This window comes from Vulpes vulpes, chromosome 9 (assembly GCF_048418805.1).
Source record: "Vulpes vulpes isolate BD-2025 chromosome 9, VulVul3, whole genome shotgun sequence".
NCBI classification, from domain to species: Eukaryota; Metazoa; Chordata; class Mammalia; order Carnivora; family Canidae; genus Vulpes; species Vulpes vulpes.
Window position 1 is genome coordinate 32,729,149 of NC_132788.1, and position 22,157 is coordinate 32,751,305.

At 38.8% G+C, this 22,157-nt stretch overlaps 1 protein-coding gene and 1 long non-coding RNA gene across 2 annotated transcripts in view; one reads left to right on the forward strand and one right to left on the reverse strand.

Moving 5' to 3' along the window:
- The window catches only part of LOC140594009 (uncharacterized), a 157,653-nt gene that overhangs the window by 16,356 nt on the left and 119,140 nt on the right, over nucleotides 1-22,157 (reverse strand). The window contains exons 32-35 of the mRNA XM_072722110.1: nucleotides 20,334-20,404; nucleotides 19,719-19,812; nucleotides 16,152-16,264; nucleotides 8,492-8,621 (exon numbers count right to left, since the gene is read on the reverse strand). Of these exons, the coding sequence (XP_072578211.1) occupies nucleotides 8,492-8,621; nucleotides 16,152-16,264; nucleotides 19,719-19,812; nucleotides 20,334-20,404 (408 nt within the window). The remainder of the gene's footprint in view (nucleotides 1-8,491; nucleotides 8,622-16,151; nucleotides 16,265-19,718; nucleotides 19,813-20,333; nucleotides 20,405-22,157) is intronic.
- On the forward strand, nucleotides 9,552-13,345 carry LOC140593859 (uncharacterized). Its single transcript, XR_011994198.1, has 2 exons — nucleotides 9,552-9,734; nucleotides 10,151-13,345. It is a non-coding gene; the product is annotated as an uncharacterized lncRNA (long non-coding RNA).

The following is a 22,157-nucleotide window of genomic DNA, read 5'->3' on the forward strand; positions in this document are numbered from 1 at the left end:
AGACCCTAGGATCATGCCCTGAACCAAAGACAGATACTCAAACCACTGAGCCACTCGGGTGTCCCAATGAATACTCCCATTAATTTTTAAGAAGTTTTAGTAATATCATATTGACTTATGTAGGTCTGAACCAATAAATGCTTCCTAAGAGAAGACTCTGAAAATAAGACTCTAATTATTCAATCTATAAATACTGATTTTAATGCCACAAGCCTTTTTCTGAATGACAAATGATTTACATTAATTTGAATTGCATTCCCAGGAGAAATGATTCTCAGAATCCACACCTCTCAGTATAAAAACTTAGTGAGATGAACCATATACTTTTGGACAAAAAACCCCCACCTAATTGAATAGTACTATCTTATAATCCTGTTACTTCCCACAAAACAAGGGAACATACTAAGCACCAAAAACAACCGCCGAAAAACCTGACAGAGTTTCAGTGATGCTGAATTGGGAAGAACTTCTTTCTTCTGGATATGATTGATGAGACAGGGTGAGTGGATGTGGTGGTTTTATAAATTCTTTGACACTTCTCCCATGATAATTCCTCCCCTTAAAATGTGCTGACCTTAGTAACTGGTTTCCAGTGAATAGAGTTCGGCAGAACTGCTGTGCGATTTTTAAGGCTAGGTTAAAGAATGTGATACAGCTTCCATTGACATTCTTCTTCTAGGGAAACCAACCCTTAGAATCTAGCTGCTGTGGGGAAGCTCAGGCCACCTGGTGTGTCTTCATGTAGAAATTTCAGCTGAGACTGACCCAGCTAACGTCCTTGCCAAAAGCCAGCCTCAACAGCCAAACATTTGCATGAACATGATTTTAGATGATTCTAGTCCCCAGCTTCCAGTCATCTCAGCTGACACCAAATGAAGAAGAAATGAGTTGGCCTTACTCAGCTTTGCCTAAACTAAACACTTGTGAACCAAATAAATGCTGTTTTGAGCAACTAGGTTTTGAGGTGGTTTATTATGCCACAATACATAACTGGCGCAGATACTGATACTAAACTTGGGGTGCTGCCATTAAGAAATTTAAACCTGAACCTCCTTTGAACACAGAGGTAGGTAGAAACTGAAAGGATGTAGGGAAGAGTAAGAATGAAAACCAAAAGGGCTTCCAACAGACTGTTAATGGAAACCTGATGGCCCTTGAAGAGGCTGACAGCAAAGGTTCCAGGCAAGTGAAGAAAATGACACTAGAGGAAAAGGAACTCGCGCCACAAGCCACTTGAAAGTAAAACGGACACAAAAGATAAACTAAACAAGGTCTATGCAGTATGAAAGACCCGGACTAACTGGGTTCAAATATTTTTTCCACATTTATAGCCTTTCCATATGCTGAATTGTCAAATAATGCTAAAATAAAGAAATGCATTCTGGGGCAAGAGCAAATCCGGGAAAACATGGCCTATGGATGAAGCCAAGAGTATAAAACCTTTTCTTAAGACCTCAGAAGGATTTCAGGTATGCCTCAAATTTCTTTAAGGATCTTAAGAGTATGAGCTTCACAGGAGAGCCCAGTTGAAAAGTTTATCTCAAAAAGACCCGGGAGAGTGGCTTTTCTACTGACATAAAATCAATCCATTGATTTTCACAGAAAAACTCAAGAAGTTAATAAAATTATAGCATCAAAAACACTGTTTGCGAGCTTGGACTAAAAGAGACCTGGATAGCACAGACTGAAAATAGGCCTTAGGGTCTTAGAAGTCCCCACAGGGAAGCAGCAGGCTGAAAACACAGCTGCAAACACAGGTCATTTCTTTAAGGACAGAACCAAGAGCTCAGAGAGGATAGACAGCAAAGAGCCACGGAGAAAAATTTCCATGGTTCAGACTAAGTCTGACTGGAAAACGGACAGCATGCATCAGGCTGCATTTCAAACCTGCTATGGACTAATGTGATTTCCATCTTCTTTCTGAATGGAAGAGTCTTCAGCAAGTTACCAGAATGTTGTGTTTTCAATAGTAGAGAACTGTTCTCTTTAATTCTCAAGTCTTCATTCCTCTTGAGAGAACCTGCACTCAAGGGACTAAAATTTAGACAACATAACCCTGGCACCTTACCCCCCTGCACCTGATTAAGATGGCAAGATCTTGGACTCCCTCCTGAACGCGATGCAATGATAACTGAGATTTGTGGGAGGTACTGGGAGGAGGTGAGTGTATTTTTCATGTGAAAGGAATACAGAACACTGTGGCCGGTGGGTAAATTACACTAAAAATTGTGTTCTTCATGTGTTCGTAGGTGTTCCAGTATTCCATTAAGACAAAACAAAAAGACTGTGGGCTAACCTTAGTGACTTGCTACTAACGAACAGAATATGGTGAATGTGATGTTGTGTGTATTCCAAGGCTAGGCTACGAAAGGCAACACAGCTTCTGCCCTGTTCTGTATCTCACTCAGCCTGCTTACTTAGAATTTAGCCCCTCCTCTTGTGAGGAGGCTCAGGCCACAAAGAGAGTCCAGGTGTGCCAGTGTAAGCATTTTGGCTGCCTGCCCTAACTATAATTGTAGGCAACAGCCAGCATCAACACCACCAGACATGAACTTTTTCTCTTGGTTTTTCCCCATTTAGGAGGACATTACCTGTGCATTTTTTCATATATTCCCTTTATTATGTTGAGGTATGTTCCCTCTTAAACCTACTTTGTGGAGGGTTTTTATCATGCATGGATATTGTACTTCATCAAATGCTTTTCCTACATCTATGGAAATGATGATGATTCTTCTCCTTTCTTTTATTAATAGGGTGCATCACACTGATTGATTGGCAGATACTGAATCACCCGTGTAACCCAGGAATAAATCCCATTTGATCATGGTGGTGATTTTCTTAATGTATTGTTAGATTCAGTTTGCTACTATTTTGTTAAGGATTTTTGCACTAGAAAATTGGCCTGTAATTCTCTTTGTGGTGTCTTTATCTGGTCTTGGTATCAGGGTAATGCTGGCCTCATCAAATGAAATTGGAAGTTTTCCTTCCTCTTCTGTTTTTTGGGACAGTCTGAGAAGAATGCATACTAACTCTTTCTTTAAATGCTTGGTAGAATTTGCCTCTGAAGCCATCTGGTCCTGGACTTATGTTTGTTCCAAGTTTTTGGATGAGTGATTCAATTTCTTGGCTGCTTAGCGTCCTGTTCTACTTTCTTCCTGCTTCAGTTTTGGTAATTTATATGTTTCTAGGAACTTATCCATTTCTTCTAGGTTGTCCAATTTGTTGGAATATATTTTCATAATATTCTCTTATAATTGTTAGGATTTCTGCAGTGTTATTCTCCTCTGTCATTTGTGATTTTATTTGGGTCCTTTCCCTTTTCTTTTTGAGAACTATGGCTAGAGCCTTATCAATTTTATTAAATTTTTCAAAGAACCAGCTACTGTTGATCTGTTCTATTTTTATTTGTGTTTAGTTTCTGTATCATTTATTTCCACTCTAATATTTTTTAAAGATTTATTTGTTGGGGCGGAGGGGGGCAGGGGCAAAGGAAAAGGGAGAGAGAAAGAATCCTCCAGTAGACTGAGGTTGGAGGCTGAAGCAGACCTCAATCCCAGGACCCTAAGAACGTGACCTTAGCCAAAAGCAAGAGTTGGCCAGTTAACCAACTCAGCCACCCAGGACCCCTATTTTTCCTCTAATTTTTATTATCTTCTTCCTTCTGCTGGCTTTAGGTTCATGTGTTGTTCTTTTTCTAGCTTCTTTAGGTGTAAGGTTAGGTTGTTTGGAGATTTTTTTTTTTTTTTTTTTTTTTTGCTTCTTGAGGTAGGCCTGTATTGCTATATATACTTTCCTCTTAGAACCACTTTGGCTGCATCTCAAAGGTTTTGGACAATTGTGTTTTCATTTTCATTTGTTTCCATGTATTTTGAAATTTCTTCATTTATTTCCTGGTTGGCCCACACATTGAATAGTAGGATGTTATTTCACCTCCATGTATTTGTGGTCTTTTCGGACGGTTTTTTTTTTGTAGTCCACTTATAGTTTCATAGTATTGTGGTCAGGAAAGGTGCATGGTAGGACTTCAACCTTTTTGTACTTCCTAAGTCCTGTTTTGTGGCCTAATATATGATCTAGTCTAGAGAATATTCCAGATCTGTATTCTAATTTCATTTATTGCACTCTTCATCTCCGTTTCTTTTTTAACTCTTTTATCTCTGTTGTAAGGGTCTCACTGATGTCTTCCACCATTCTTTACTCAAGTCCACTGAACATCCTTAGGGTCACTGCTTTAAATCCTCCACCAGGCACGTTACTTCTATCTCTCTCACTTAGATCTCTGGCCCTGTGGCATTATCCTGTTCTTTCGTTTGAGATAAATTCCTCTGTCTTCTCATTTTGTCTAGGTCTCTGCCAGTTTCTCTGGGTTAGAAAAGCCAGTTATGTCACTTGTTCCTGAAAGTAATGGACCACTGAAAATGGTCCCGTAGTGCCCAGGGCCTGGTGCTTCAGGGAGGGTCTCCAGGGTGTGCGGCATGCACTGTGCTACTTGGTTCTGGCTCCTCTATCCCTCAGGCCAGTCATCTGAGAGATAGGCTCTCAGTATCTGCTGCGGGCAGTGTTTGGTACTTGGCCTGAATCTAGCAGGTTTTAACTAGCTTGCGAAATGAGACCTGTCACACTCCACTGGAACTGAGACCCTGCAAAACTCTGGTCGGGACACATGGTGTCAGGCAGGGGTTTGTACTGGTCTTCTGGGGGAAGGGCTTGCTGTGCTGGAACCTAGGCAGGCATGATCGAAAAGGGCAGTTCCCCTGGAGTACAAACGGGTGGTGGTTGGTGTAAGCAAGTTAGGCAGCTGGTGTCAGGTGGCACTGATTCCCACAGGTGGCTCTGTGTTTGTGCAGGGCCAGGGGAGGGAAATGCCACCAGCCAGCTATGCTGTGTGCCTCTCTCCAAGCATAGTGCCCTACAGATTCTACCCCCACCAAGCCCAATAACCTTTAAAATTCCAGGCTTTAAGCCCCCCATATTTGCAAGAACTGAGGAAATTCAGCCACTCTCCTTTTCCAAGCCAGTGGCTATGTGCATTCCCAGGTGTTCTTCTCTCCTGCCCTTCCCTGGGGCCACTACTCCCTCCCATCTGCTGCACATAGGATCTCTTTCTCTTCTAAACTATGTCTCTGTACTTCCGACTTTCTCCAAAGTGGCCTCTTCTCTCTCTTTAGTTGAGGCCTTTGTTCTGTCAGTAGTTAGGTAGATTTCTGGGGTATGTAGGATGAGTTGATAGGTATCTAGTTGTATTAGTGGGACGAGGTGAGTCTAGGCTCCTCCTACCCTGCCACCATCTTCCTTTCTCTAAGACGTTTTTCTAAAGAATCCCTTCTATTACAAATTATTAATACTAGGCAAGAACTCCTCTTTTAAATTTGCCCTCAAGTTACGGGAGAAAAAAGACTGGCAAGCAGAGAGACATATAATTTGAAGCATAACAGCTGAACAACTAGTAAAAGTTTAATAAGCAAAATGGAACCTTTTATCTGATTTCAATTAACTGCAATTCTAAAAGAAAGAGGCAGCACTGAGTGCTTTTAAATCAATAATCTTCATTCTCCCTTCATCAGTGATGAAATAAGGAGAACATTATGGAATAATTTCTAATCTTTTCGTTAGCAAAACAAATGTATTGTCCTTTGGCACACTTAAATGTAATTTCTCTTTTATCTTACTGCAAGCTTATTTCTCAGGGGAGGTAAGTAAGACTATCTCATCTTTATATATCGTACTAGAATGCTTCCCCATATCATACAGGTTCACTTTGAAAATTTTTTTGTGATTCAAATTGCACGCCTACTATTGGTCTCTGATAATTTGATTATTTTAAAAAACATTTAATTTATTTATTCATGAGAGACACAGAGACAGACAGAGGCAGAGACACAGGCAGCGAGAGAAGCAGGCTCCATGAATGGAGCCTGACGTGGGACTCAATCCTGGGTCTCCAGGATCACGCCCTGGGCTGAAGGCAGCACTAAACCACTGAAGCACCCGGGCTTCCCTGATAATTCAATTAAATGCAACAGGATATTTTACAGGTGTATTCTTGACATAATGTAATGAAATGTTTATTCCATTAATTATGTATTGACCTATCAAAGTACAGCTATGCATATCTTTCTATTTCAGTAAAAGAAGATGGATACAGGCAACTGTGTTTTTCAAGAATGCAGGATCTGTGCCAAGAACAGGATCAGCGCCAGTGTTGTATGCACAAGAACCAGGTCAAAAGAGTATCTAATTGTGAACTTTAAGATGATGGATTAGCAAGACTTCCAAACAGGAAGGCTGATAGCCCAGAGTTAATCTTTTATATCCTAGAGGGTGAAATCTATGGATGGGTCTATGCATTATAACAAGGTAATAAAACACAACGAAGTAAATAGTAGACAGTGGATCCTACAACCAAGATTTGATGGAAATGGATGGGGGAGGCACTGAGTGAGACACTACCGGTATTACTGGAGGAGAGAAACGGGACTCTATCTTTCTGAGCCTGGCTTCTCATTGTGTCAGGTAGTCAGCAAGGCATAAGCTGGCAAAAGGCTCCTTCAAAAAGTATAAGTCTTTACAGGAGTAAAGTTAGGTCCTACTACATTGACTTTTTATTATTACATAAATGAGTAGTAATTTGCAAGAGGACTAGGAAAGCATTCTCATAAAATTTGATTTGGTAGTGGCGTAAGGATAGACATATATAGGTCAATGTATTAGAATTGAGAATCTAAAAATAAACTCTCAAATTACGGTGGATTGATTTTCAACAAGGGTGTCGAGACAATTAAATGGATTAAGAATAGTCTTTTTAACAAATGGTACTGAGACAAATGGATATCCACACACAAAGTTAAAAAATTAGATCTCTACCTCATAACATATGTACAAACTTAACATGAAATATTAAGAACTAAAATTATAAAACTCAGAAAAAACAGGTGTGTATGTTTGTGATTGCTTTTGGCAAAAGTTTCTTAAATATGGCATCAAAAGACAGAAACAGATTAAGTATTTCATCAAAATTTAAAAAATAAAAACTTCTATGCTTCAAATGTAAGCATCAAGAAAAAGTGAAAAGGCAAGGTGATGAATAAAATATTTGAAAATCATATCCCTGATAAGGGGTCTGTAGTTAGGATATAGATAGAACTCTTACAATAATGAAAAGATAATCCAATATAAAAATGGGCAAAAGAAAGGATTAGTTCTTTAAGCAAGATATAGAAATGAATAATGACCACATATAAAGGTGAGATGCTCAACATCACCAGTTCCAAGAAATATGCAAATTAAAACCACGAGACAGATGGAACTCAACAAGTGTATTGTGCTAAGTGAAATAAGTCAGAGAAAGACAAATACCATATGATTTCACTCCTATGTGGGATTAAAAAACAAAACAAAACAAAACAACAGATGAACATAGGGGAAGGGGGCAAAAAAGGAGAGAAAGAGAAGCAAACCGTAGGAGACTCTCAACCATAGAGAATAAACTAAGTGTTGCTGTTCAGGTGGGGGGGGGGGGTGGCTAGAAGAGTGATGGGTATTAAGGAAGGCACTTGTACTGATGAGCACCGGGTATTTAAGTGAGGAATCACTAAATTCTACTCCTGACACCAATATTACATATGTCAACTAACGAGAATTCAAATAAAAATTTGAAACAAATGAAAATACCCCTACAACATGTCATTTTACACCCAATAGGATAGGTATAACAAAAACAACAGATAATGACAAACATTGACAAGAATCAGGGAAAATGAGAATCCTCAAACACTGGTGACGTAAATGTAAAATGGTGCAGCCAGTTTGGAAAATAGTCTGGCAGTTCCTCAAAAGGTTTAAACCAAAAATGTTAAAGGTCCTTTAACATATGAACTAACAATTCCATTTATAAGTATATACCCAAGAGAAACGAAATGTTCACGCAAAAGCTTGTACATGTGTATTCACAGCAGCATTATTAACAATAGCCAAAAAGTGTAACAGCCCCAACGTCCACCAAATGATAAATACATAAATAAAATGTGGGCTGTCCGTACGGTGGGATAGTATTCAGAAATAAAAAAATAATGAAGTTCTGACACATGGCACAAAATAAATCTAAAAACATGCTAAACCAAAGAAGGCAGTCACAAAGGATAAAATATTTGGTGATTCCATTGAGATGACATGTCCAAAATCAGCAGCAAATCGATAGAGACAGAGAGGAGAATAGTGACTACCTATGGCTAAGAAGAATAGGGAGGGGGAAACTAGCATGAGGTGACAGTTAAAGGGTATAGGGTTTATTTTTACGGTTATGAAATGTTCTAATATGGATTGTGGTGGTCTTTGAATATGCATCTTATGTTCATTATATCTCAATAAAGTTATTACCAAAAATATATATCAAGTATGTAAGATTAATAGAAAAATCTGTATTTTACTGCTCAAAGCACAGAGGAATTTATTTCCCAATGATTTTAGAGTCCCAAAACTAATTAAAAATTACCTTCTCTTTTAGCATATTAATCTGAATATCCATTTCCGTTTGACTGGTTTTTATATCTCCACAGAAAGGAGGCTCTCCATTTTCATATTTACTTAACATCCTTCTTATCATGTTTAAGAGGTTCTTAAGTCTGCAGAAGGTATAGAATGAGTAAGTCAGGTCCTTTAAGAAGAAATATTTAATACTTACTTAAATAGATAATATGTTCTATCATATAAACAAATCTATAATTATGATATCTCATTTGTTCCAATCTCACATTGTTTGAGAGAATACCAACTAAATTATATTGCTAAGTAAACAAATATGAAAAAGATTTTTTGACACATACGGCAGTTAAAGAGTTAACAGGGTAACTATATTAAGAGTTCTTGTTAGTTATTATTAATATCTATTTTCAGTATGTGAATATAAAAATTAATCTATTATTAGGTAGTAGAGACTAGTAATCCACGGCGAGGAAGAAAAGCATCCCCATCTATTAATGTTTTAAAAAGACGCAAAAATACATTTTGGTACCCACCTACCTCAGTCTACAAGCAGAAAAGAAAATACAGACAAAAAAACACCAAAGGAGAGCATTCAAAACAGAAAGAGAAACAGGAAAGAAAAATATATAAAGTTTGAGTTCATAGGAAGAAGGAAGAGGCAGAGCTTCAGAAGAAAGGAAATCAGCAGAGAGATAATGTATGATGATGGCCTAGGAGACTGTTTTAAACAAAACTCTAATACCTTGGCTAGCACACTCTTAGGAAAGTGAAGGATGCAAAACAATGCAGAGAAACAAAGTTAAATGACAGAAAAGTTTTGACCAATCAGAGCAAAACTTAAATACTCAGCAAATAAGCAGAAAGGAAGCCAGGTGGGAGCTTCAGAGACATCGGAAAGACTTTTTAAAAAATCTGAGTAGTGAAATTGTTCATTTTATTCTTCATTAAGTCAGACATTTATTTTTGTATGAATGATATATTTCATAACTAGAAAATGCAGGAAGAAAATGAAAGCCACTTGATTCAGAGATGGCAGAGCAAGAGGAGAACATTGTTTTGTCTATTCCCAGAAAGTCAGCCAGAGAGCTTTCAAATCATTCTGAACACCTGTGAAATCAACCAGCGATCTAAGGAAAGAATTGCAGCATTTCTACAAATACAAAAGTGACCACTTTCTGCAAGTCTTTTTTAACTTTCACCTTCAGAGCTACATTCTATTCTTTCACCGTATTTAATTTTATATGTATAAACATGTAAGTCCTGCTTGTTTTTCCTTTGGGATATATTTCTCTAACAAACAGACCAAAATATACTTAGGATATGGTATATTGCTCAGTTCTGTTCAACTGCCTGATAATATCCTTTTTATATTTTGACTTTTAATTTCCATTTTTACACTTACATTCTAGCCTTTCGTTGTATTTAATTTTATTTTTGTGTATATACAAGGTTGCCTCTTAACCATTTGGGGATGCAATTTCCTATCAAACTGACCAAAATACACATAGGATCCAGTGTACTGCTCTGCTCAGCTCTCTAGTTCTATTATCACCGTTTAAATCTTTTTTGGATTCCGGTCGCTTCTGATTTGTTTAGCATTTATTTCTCTGGGGTCATTCTCGATATTTTTCTATTCTGTTCTCTCACTCATCTCTTCTTCTCTGGACAGAATGACAAGATGGAAAAACTCACCGCCACAAAGAGAACGAGAGGTAGTGCTGACTGCCCGGAACCTAATCAGCATGGATATAAGTAGGAGGCTGGAGCGAGAGTTCAGAACAATGACCATCAAGATGATAGCGGGGCTTAAAAAACACACAGAGGACACTAGAGAATGCCTTTCTGGAGAAACAAAACAACTGATACCTAATCAAGTTGAGCTAAAAAAGGCTAATCTTAGTGAGATGCAATAAAAAATGAAGGTTCTAAGTGCTAGAATAAATGGGGCATAGCAGAGAAGTAGTGATATAGAAGACAAAATGATGGAGAATAAAGAAGCTGAGGAAAAGCGAGAGAAACAACCACTGGACTATGACAGGAGGATTTGAGAGATGAGTCGGTCCACATAGCAAAACAATGTTAGAATAATGGGGATCCCAGAGGAAGAGGGGAAGGAGGGGGCAGAAGGCATATTTGAGCAAATTATAGCAGAGATCTTCCCTCATCTGGGGAAAGATACAGGCACTCAAGTGCCAGGAGGCACAGAGAACCTTCCTCAAAATCAATAAAAAAACAGGTCAACATATCTCAACATATAATAGCAAAGCTTGCAAATTTCAGACACAAAGAGAAAATCCTGAAAGCAGCTTGGAACAAGAGGCCCTGAACCAAGAAGGAGAGAAATACTCGGCTGGCAGCAGATCTATCCAAAGAGACCTAGCAGGCCAGAGAGAGCTGGCCTGATATACTCAGGGTGCTCAATGAGAAGAATCTACAGCCAAGAATTTTATCCAGCAAGGCTCTCATTCAAAATAGAAGGGGAGATAAAAAGCTTCCAGGACAAACAGAAACTAAAAGAATTTGTGATCACTAAACCAGCCCTGCAGGAAGTGGTAAAGGGGAACCTTTAAGCAAACAGAGAGCCCAAAAGTAACACAGACCAGAAAGGAACAGACACAGTACACCCAAACACGGACTTTACACGTAATACACTGGCACTACATTCATATCTTTCCATCGTTACTCTGAATGTAAATAAGCCAAATGCCCCAGTCAAAACACACAGGGTATCACAGTGGATTACCAAAAAAAAAAAAAAAGCAAGATCCATCGATATGCTATCTGCAAGAGACTCATTTTAGACACAAAGACAACTCCAGATTGAAGGTGAGGGGGTGGAAAAACATTTATCATATTAAAGGACATTAAAAAAAACTGGAGTGGCAATCTTGATATCGGACAAGTTGGATTTTAAACCAAAGACTGCATTAAGAGATGAAGAAACACACTGTGCCATAATTAAAGGGTCTATCCAAAGAGAAAATTGAACAATTATAAGATTTAATGCCTCTTAAGTGGGAGCAGCCAACTACATAAACCAATTTTCTGTTAAGATTCATTTAGTTATTTGACAGAGAGAACAGAAGCAGGGGCAGCAGGAGAGGGAGCAGCAGACTCCCCACTGAACAGGGAGCCTGATCAGGGCTTGATCCCAGGACCCTGAGATCATGACCTGACCGAAGGCAAGGGCTTAACCGACTGAGCCACCCAGGCCACCTTATAAACCAATTAATAGCAAAATTAAAGGAACACATTGATAGTCATACAATAATAGTAGGCACTTTAACACACCACTCACTGTAACGGCCAGATCATCCAAGCAGAAGATCCACGAGGGCACAAGGGCTTTGAATGACACACTGCACAAAATGGACTTCACAGATATCTTCAGAGCATTCCATCCCACGGCAACAGAATACACATTCTTCTCGGGTGCACATGGAACATGTTCCACACTAGATCTTGTACTGGGTCCTAAGTGAGGTCTCAACTGATACCAAAAGATTGGGATCCTTCCCTGCATACTTTCAGACCACAATGCTTTGAAACTGGAACTTGATCACAAGAGGAAATTTGGAAAGAATTCAAATACACGGAGGTTAAAGAATCAAACCAGGGAATTAAAGCACAATTTTAAAAACCTCATAGAAACAAACGAAAACGGAAACACAACTGCTCAAAACATCTGGGATGCAGCAAAGGTCATCGAAGTATATATGGGAAGAGGGAAGTATATAGCAATACAAGCCTTTCTCAAGAAACGAGAAAGGTCCTAAAGTACACAACCTAACCTTACACCTAAAGGAGCTGGAAAAGAACAGAAGATTAAAGCCTAAAACCAGCAGGAGAAGATCTTCATAAAGATCAGAGCAGAAATCAATGAAGTAGAAACCAAAGGAACAGTACAACAGATCGATCAATGAAATCAGAAGCTGGTTCTTTGACAGAATTAATGAGATCGATAAACCGCTGGCCAGACTTTTCAAAAAGAGAACGGACCCAAAGAAATAAGATGGTGAATGAAAGAAGACAGATCACGACCAGCACCAGAGGAATAGAAACAACTATAAGAACACATTCTGAGCAACTACATGCCAACAAACTAGGCAATCTGGAAGAAATGGATCCCTTCCTATCAAAACTGAAACAGGAAGACACAGAAAACTTGAACAGACCCATAACCAGCAAGGAAATGGAAGCAGTCACCAAAAATCTGCCAACAAACAATGGTCCAGGACCGGGTGGCTTCCCAGGAGAACCCTACCACACATTCCAGGAAGAATTCACCTATTCTTCTGAAGCAGTTTATAAACAATAGAAATGGAAGGGAAACTTTCCAACTCTCTCTGTGAGGCCAGCATTACCCTGATCCCCAAACCAGACCAAGACCCCACCCAAAAGGAGAATTAAGGTCCAATATCCCTGATGAACATGGATGCCAAAATTCTCACCAAGACCCTAGCTGGGAGGATTCAACAACACATTAAAGGATTATTCACCATGTCCAAGTGGGATTTATGCCTGGGCTGTGAGGGTCATTCAACATCTGCAGATGAATCAATGTGATACACTACAGTAATCAAAGAAAGGACAAGAACCACAGGATCCTCTTAGCAGATGGCAGAAAAAGCACTTGACAAAGCGCAGCATCCTTTCTTGATCAATACTCTTCGCAGTGCAGGGAGGGAGGGAACATATCTCAAAATCATAAAAGCCATCTACGAACAGCCCACGCCCAGTCTCATTCTTAATGGGGAAGAACTGAGAGCTTTGCCCGTAAGGTCAGGAACACGACAGGGAGGTCCACTCTCACCCGTGTTGTTCGACATAGCCTCAGCAATTAGACAACAAAAAGAAATAAAAAGGCATCTGAATCAAGAAAGAAGTCAAACCCTCACTTTTTGCAGAGGACATGATATCGTATGTGGAAAACCCCAAAGAGTCCACCCCAACATTGCTAGGACTCATAGAGGAATTGCGCAAAGCAGCAGGATATGAAATGCATGCACAGAAATCAGTGGCATTTCTATACACTAACAATGAGACGGAAGAAAGAGAAACTGAGGAGTCCTTCCATGTACTGTTGCACTAAACACTGTAAGATACCTCGGAATAAACCTACGCAAAGAGACAAGGATCTGCACTCTGCAGACGATAGGACATTCTGGAAAGAAATTGAGAAAGACATAAAGAACTGAAATCATTCCATGTTCGTGAATTGGAAGAACAAATATTGTTAAGATGTCTATGCTAGCTCGAGCAATCTCTACATTCAATGCAACCAACTTCTTTTCTTCTTCTTCTTCTTTTTCTTAAAGAGTTTTAATTTATTTATTCATTAGAAACACACACACACACAGAGGCAGAGACACATGTAGAGGGAGAAGCAGGCTCCATGCAGGGAGCCCAACGTGGCACTCGATTCTGGGTCTCCAGGATCACGCCCTGGGCTGAAGGCAGCGCTATACCGCTGAGCCACCTGGGCTGCCCCCAACTTCTTTTCACACAGCTGGAGTAAATAATACTAAAATTTGTTTGGAACCTTAGAAGACCCCGAAGAGCCAAAGCTATGCTGAAAAAGGTAGCCAAAGCTGGTGGCATTACAAGCCGGTCTTCAAGCTCTATTGCAATGCTGTGATCAACAGGACAGTATGGTCCTGGCACAAGAGCAGGCATGTCAATCAGTAGACTAGAAGACAAAACCCAGAAGTGGACCTGGACCCTCAACTCTATGGTCCACTCATCTTCAACAATACTCAAAAGAATATCTAATGGAGAGAATACAGTCTCTTCCACAAATGGCATGGGAAACTCAGACCACCATATGTAGAAGAATAAAACTGGACCATTTTCTTACACCGTACACAAAAATAGACTCAAAATGGATGAAACACCCAAAGGTGAGACAGGAATCCATCAAAATCCTAGAGGAGAACACAGCCAGCAACCTCTGTGACCTCGGCTGCAGCAACTTCTTGCTAGACATGTCACCAGATGCCAAAATGACCTACTGGGACTTCATCAAGATAAAACGCTTTTGCACAGCAAGGAAACAGTTGACAAAACCAAAAGACAACTGACAGGATGGGAGAAGGTATTTGCAAATGCCTTATCAGATAAATGGCTGGTATGCAGTCTATAAAGAGCTAATCAAAGTCAACACCCAAAGAAAGATAATCCAATGAAGAAGTGGGCAGAAGAAATGAAAGGACATGTCTCCAAAGAAGACATACAGATGGCCAACAGACATAGGAAAACATGCTCAACATCAGTTGGCATCAGAGAAACACAAGTCAAAAATCACATTGAGTTTTTTTCCCTCACGCCTTTCATAATGGCTAAAATTAGTAGGTCTGGAAATGACAGATGTTGGCAGGAATGCAGAGAAAGGGGGATCCTCTTATGATGTTGGTGGGAATGCAACCTGGTGCAGCCACTCTGCAAATCAGTACCAGAGGTTCCTCAAAGAGTTGAAAAAGGAGCTACCTATGTAAAACCCAGCAATTGCGCTAGAAGGTATGAATCCCAAAGATCATTTTGATCGGCATCCAAAGGGGCACCTGCACCTGTATGTTTATAGCAGTAATATCCTCAATAGCCAAACTAGGAGATCCAATGTTCTTTGAAAGAGGTATGTATAAAGAAGACGTGATATAAATAATCCTATTTATTTATTAGATAGAGAGCGAGGGAGGGGGAGAGAGAACAGAATATTACTCAGCCAATAAACAATGAAATCTTGGGACCCCTGGGTGGCTCAGTGGCTGAGAGTTGGCCTTTGGCTCAGGGCATGATCCCGGGATCAAGTTCCACATCGGGCTCTCTGCACTGAGCCTGCTTCTCCTCCCTCTTGCCTATGTCTCTACCTCTCTATCTCTCACTGTGTGTGTGTGTGTGTGTGTTGTGTGCCCCTCATGAATAAATAAATAATATTTATAAAAAAGAAAAATGAAATCTGCCATTTGCAATGATGTGATGGAACGAGAGGGATAATGTTAAGCAAAATATGTCAACTGGAGAAAGAAAATTATCATATGATTTCACTCGTATGTGGAATTTAAGAAACAAAACAGTAGCATAGGGGAAGGGAAGGAAAAGTAAAACAAGACGAAATCAGAAAGGGACACAAACCATAACTCAGTACTAGAAAACAAACTGGGTTGCTGGAGGGGAAGGGATTGTGGGGGATGGGGTAACTGGCTGATGGGTATTAAGGAGGGCACGTGATGGCATGAGCACTGGGTGTTACATAAGAGTGATGAATCACTGAACTCGATCTCTGAAACTAATATTACACTATAAGTTAATTTTTTGAATTTCAAGTAAATAATATAAATAAAAAGAAATACATGCGAAACCAGGTAACTTTTGATGTTGTTACATAATGACACAGATAAGTTTTTAGAGATTAGGATATCTGCTCTAAGAAAAGAACACTATTAAAAGGAAAGATTACCTAAGAACAAAGATATCTTGCAGACTTAATTCAAGGTGGACAATGAAAAGCGCAGTTGACAACATATGTCAAAGGTATTGTTGTTATTATTTAAGGAATCACTGAAGAGTAAATGTAGTATTCTGGCAAGAATTTCTATTTAGGGTTTTATAAAGTACAATTACAGGTAAATTAGTTAATTAATGGTTAAAGTGATGTGAAATATTAGTCTTACCCAGTATTCTCTTTTTCTAATTCCTCATTTTTCTTCACTTCTTGATCCAACCTGAACTGCAAAGACTGTTTCAACTCCATACATTTCTTTAGGCTTTCCTTTTCATCACCACACTTTGGAAACAATTTTTTAAGAACATTAGTTTCAAAAATCGAAAGACTCCTTCTTCTTTTATAAAATGCTATTTCTCATGAATCCATAAGTAATATGTGTTTAGACAGGTTTATAAAATACATATAAAATGTAGATTATGAGCCAAATGACAATGACAAGAAATCTCAAAACTAAAGGATGTTTGTTAAAACAGCTTCAACTGAGTTTATATTTTCATCATTTTTGTTTCTAGAATTTAAATTGCCAACATTTACTTGGGAAATACAGAGGGTTTTAATCCACATTAATACAAGCATTAATGAAAAAAATCTTTAAAGTGGCTATACTTACTTTTGAGTTTCTAGAGATGTCCTAGAAGCAGTTTCACCAACATCTTAAGATACTCGGAGTTTTGTGAGATCACACCTTATTAAGATAGTCTCTGAAAAATTCCCATACTGTCCCCATTAAAATTTTGATGATCATCTGACTTTAGGATGAGATACTCTCCTTCTCTGCAAGATTTCAATTTCTTCTTTTCTATTAACCACTTTTCTCTCTAAATAAAATTTAGGCCTCCCAATATTATATAAAAACATTTCCTTACTCTTGCAGCATTTTCGATCATCTTGCTTTTCCCCTTTCACTGGACTCGAACATTCTTTAATGTGTCATCTCAGCCACAGATTCATCGTTTCATTGCTTCTTTTACACTAAAATCTGACTTTGAATCCTGGAATTCCACTAAAAAATTTTGACGATCATCAAGGATCTTTTTTTTACAAGTCCTGATCCTGCTTTACTTCTCAGCAGCAGCTGAAAACAATGACCACATCTTCCCTCTGCTCTTCTAATCCCATTTCATTTCTAAATTTTCTAAATGACAGCAAATGCTGACATTCAGTCCTTGGACCCTTGCTATTCCTATTTTTCACATCCTCTTAGAGTTCTCCAAATCCCAAGGCTTCAAAACCAGATGCTGTACTCTACATTTTCAGCCTTGACCCATTTACTGAGGTCATGTATATGCTTCCATCTTCCTTCTAGTTCTTCACAGACAATATTTTCAACCACACATTCAGTACCTGTTACCTGATGTGCATTACCTTTCTAGTTAGCTAATCTGTTATTTTTATATTTTTTAATTTATGTATTTGAGAGAGAGAGCACGAATGGGGAGAGGAGCAGAGACAGAGGGAGAAGCAGACTCCCTGCTGCGGAGGGAGCCTGATGCAGGAGTCGATTCTGGGACCCTGAGATGATGACCTGAGGCAAAGGTAGATGTTTAACCCACTAAGCCACACAGGCGCCTCACACAACTAACCTTGTACACTTTATCTTGACTCTTTTTGGCATTACTTTGAGTGTATTATTTTTTAAAGATTTTATTTATTCATTTATTCATGAGAGGTACAGAGGGAGAGGGTAGGAGGGGGGAGAGGCAGAGAGAGAGAGAGAGGCAAAGCGACAGGTAGAGGGAGAAGCAGGCTCCATGCAGGGAGCCTCATGGAGGATTCAATCCCAGGACTCCAGGATCATGCCCTGAGCTGAAGGCAGACGCTTAATGCAGGAGCCACCCGGGCGTCCCGAGTATATTATTTTTTAATCTTGGGGGGGGGGCACCCTTACCCTCAGGATGCTGACCCACTGTACTTTGAGTATTTTGTTCAGAGGCTTAAGTCAGCTAGAGTTAACTCTCCTTCCCAATCCAGGTTTCTTCACCTCAAAATGGTGTCCATGAAATATCTTAACACAGACATAGTCTCTGTCCTGGGGATTCATGAGGTGAGAAACTTCTAGAGAAATTTGGGCTATGAATTAAGTTGCTGGAAAGCTATTTAAGTTTTTATTTTATAGGGTAAGCTTAAAGTGGCTAATAATTTTATACCATAACCCTAATTCATTTCTGTAGGAATCTACAGAATATCTATGGATATTCTTACAAACTCTGTAATATGTGATGGCTTCCCTAATAGATTCCTGTGTGATATTGTAGGGGGACAACTCATGGCACTCTCAGTCAGCGACAAGACTCCTTATCAACATGTTGTCAAGTTAACTGCATGAAAAGTACAGCAAAACAACTTGAGCAGTTTATATGAAGTCAGGAAAAAAAGTTTTTTTCGATGTTTCTTTGGCCACAGAAAGGACCAGTCAACAGAATGTGCTAGTTCCCCCGATAGGTACGATCGTTTAATGAAATTTGCATGTACCTAACTTTTGTCACTGAAAGAAACTAGTTGTAGGTCCATCTACCTCATAGTTCCAACTTAGAAGTCCCAAAGCAATCTTCTCATCTTAAATCATTGGTAGCCACTAGGTATGAATGGCACGATAATCCTATACTGCTTGCACGATAATCCTATACTGCTTGTAAATGGTTATATAGTTTTCACTACCCATCAATAAACTGGAGTCCTGGATTGCACATTAATCTTTTCTGAGACTGGACTGTTAAATCTCTGAAAGTATGATTAACAGAAAAACATTCGTTTCTGAACTTGCTCTGAATGCTGCGAGCACTAGGCAACTCTACAAGGCCCTGACCGAGCAGTCATTTCTACTTTTTCACTGGCATCTCTTTTTCTTTACAAAATCCAACAAGGAGAAAACTACATCCCTTTGAGAAAAATGTTTGCATAATTACCTAGTAGTCATTCTACTTTTTTCTAAGATTTTATTTATTTATTTATGAGAGACACACAAACACACACACACATACACACACACACAGAGGCAGAGACACATGCAGAGGAGGAGCAGGCTCCATGCAGGGAGCCCCATGTGGGACTCAATCCGGGGACTGCAGGATCATGCCCTGGGCCCAAGGCAGCCACCAAACCACTGAGCCACCCAGGGATCCCCCTCGTAGTCATTCTTAATGAAGACAACACATTACCAATTTGTAATTACAAATCACTACAAATTATTAGTAGTGTAATTCATTCTCAAAATCTCAGTGAAGGGTTTAGATTACAAGAGACAGTCAGCATTCAAGATCAAATTATTACTCAAAGTTTGGGGAATTTTAAACATATTGAAAAATATTAGCAGGGACTCAGACATTAGTATACCAATATTCATAGCAGCATTACCAACAATAGCTAAGAGGTAGAAAAACCCAAACGATCACTGACAGATACACAAAATGTATAAATATATATATTTATAATATATAATATAATATAAAATTATAATATATAAATGTATTTATAAATATATAAATATATAAAATACTGCTTGCTAGGCTATCACAATCCTTTTTATTAAAATCTTACTACAAAAATGATTAATTTATGCATTCAGTCAACTTTATCTATAAAGAGAAATTATACCGAGTAGTTAAAGAGCAACCATATGGATAAATATTTTTATGAGTGAGAATTTTCATATTATCCAAAATGTTCTTATATACTACTACGAGAGATATAAAAATTCCTTCTCCTTAGGACAGAAATTAAGAGACTGACTTACCGAACTTGTACTTAACAGGTCTTTCTGAAGCTGTTCAATTTCGCCTGCTTGCTCCTTGATTGTAACTTTTAACTTGGCATTTTCAACTTCAAGCCTAAAATGCATATTTTAAAATATTTATTTCTCAGACACAAATTTTAAACATTCCACATAATTTCTAATCAAACATCTAAAGGTCTTGCATAAATTCTTAAACATTTAAAAAGTAGATTTGGCAATTGTGCCATTTTTCTGGTTGTGTTTTGGGGTTAATGTACAAAATTTAAAGATCCTAAGCAAAAATTATGCATTTCAAAATCCCACAAAGCTGATATTTTTACCCAGCTAAACAATGATATATTTATCATAATGGATATATTTCTCATACTATACTACTACTTATCTGCTTTACAAATACTCAAGTTATTTTCTGTGCTGCTTTCAATTGTACTGTTGCGGAACGCCTGGGTGGCTCAGTGGTTGAGCGTCTCCCTGTGGATCAAGGCATGATTCTGGAGTCCCAGAATCGAGTTCTGCATCAGGCTTCCTGTAGGGAGGCTGCTTCTCCCTCTGCCTATGTCTCTGCCTCTCTCTGTGTCTCTCATGAATAAATAAAATCTTTAAAAAAAATTGTACTTTTTCTCGTGGTCTCGTGACTTCTCAATACATCTTACAATCTTGGTATGTTGATCCTCTGCTTCTTGTACCTAAAATAGAAAAGAAATACTTTTAACTACTGACAATCTAGTATAAAACCACCACCATCTGTTTTTGTAAATACAATGTCACTGGACACAGCCACATTTTCCTCTGCATACTGATTTAAGGCTACCCCAGAATTATATTGCTACAATAGTGACCTATGACTTGCAAAGTCCAAAATATTTACAATCCCCCGACAGAAAAGCTTTCTGACCACTCTTCTAGTATTAAAAAACAACATTCTAACGTTTTTAAATTATATTTTATCAGGTACACATATAAATTTACATATTGTTCAAAGAGGAAAAACAGGAAATTACCTTATGGTAAACTTTTCTAGTTTTCTATTCCAAGCACCACATCAATTATAATTTTAAATATTCACATTTACAAATCACCATGGGCATTCCAGTGATTATACAACATGCTGCTTTCAGGGACAATCAGATATTTCAAGTAACAGCTTCAGAGGCAGGATATCTGTAGGAACCAGAATGCCTGGATCTGAATTCCCAACTCCCCTGAGCATTAGCTGTTTGACCTTGAAAAATTACTTCAAATTTCTTGTCTCAGTGTCTTCATGTGTAAAATGAAGTTAATAATAGTATCTACCTCACTGTGATAGTCGGAAAGTTTAAATTAGGGAATATACATAAACTACTTAGAAGAGTATGTGGCACGTACCAAATTCTAAGTGTCTGCAATTAGCATTATTATTGTTGCTGTGTTTTATGTTCTAATGATAGTTGATATTTTAGGCAGACGGCAGGGCAATGGAAGTGATCTCTTATACAAGTTATATTGAAACCATTCTTCATACCACTGAAAGCGGTAGCAAATGGGGAGCATAAGGCCCAGGATATAGCCTCAGGACTTCAAAACACTTTCACTACAGGTGCCTCAGTGGCTCAGTCAGTTAGGCATCTGCTGTGGGCTCAGATCATGATTTTGGGGTCCTGGGATTGAGACCCCAATATCAGGTTCCCTGCTCAGCAGGGAGCCTGCTTCTCCCTTTCTCTCTGCCCCTCCCCCTGCTTGTGCACTCATGTTCTTTCTCTTCTCTTGTCTTCACTTCACTTCTCCTCTCTCTCTCTCTCTCTCTCTCTCTCTCTCACACACACAAATAAAATCTTAAAAGAAGGGATGCCTGGGTGGCTCAGCGGTTGGGCATCTGCCTTTGGCTCAGGGCTTGATCCTAGAGTCCTGGGATCAAGTCCCACATCAGGCTTCCTGCATGGAGCCTACTTCTCTCTCTGCCCGTGTCTCTGCCTCTCTCTCTCTCTGTCTGTCTCTCATGAGTAAATAAACAAAAGTTAAAAAAAATTTTTTTTTAATCTTAATAAAAAGGTTTCACAAATTCCACTAGCCAATGGTACTTTCCTCCACTTATAATAATTTTAATTTACCTCCTCTCTATACTACTCAGTGGACAAAGCTCATGGACTACAGTGCAAACAGTAACTCCTACACTGCGTGATACATAACTTACATGACCATCAGAGGCAAGGTAAAGCCACTGACGTGGAAATAATGGACTCTTGCTAAATCAATGTTCCCAAATCATTTCACGTTCATATTGTTCATCTTAGCAACTGTTTATGTTAGAGGGCTTTAGCAAGTACTCTGATGAGTAGAGATTAAGTAAGGCTCCGTGGTGTGGCATATCAGAAAAGCTGCCCCCAGGAGCACCTGGCTGGTTCAGTTAAAAGAACATCCAACTGTTAACCTTCAGGTTGTGTTCAAGCCCCACAATAGACG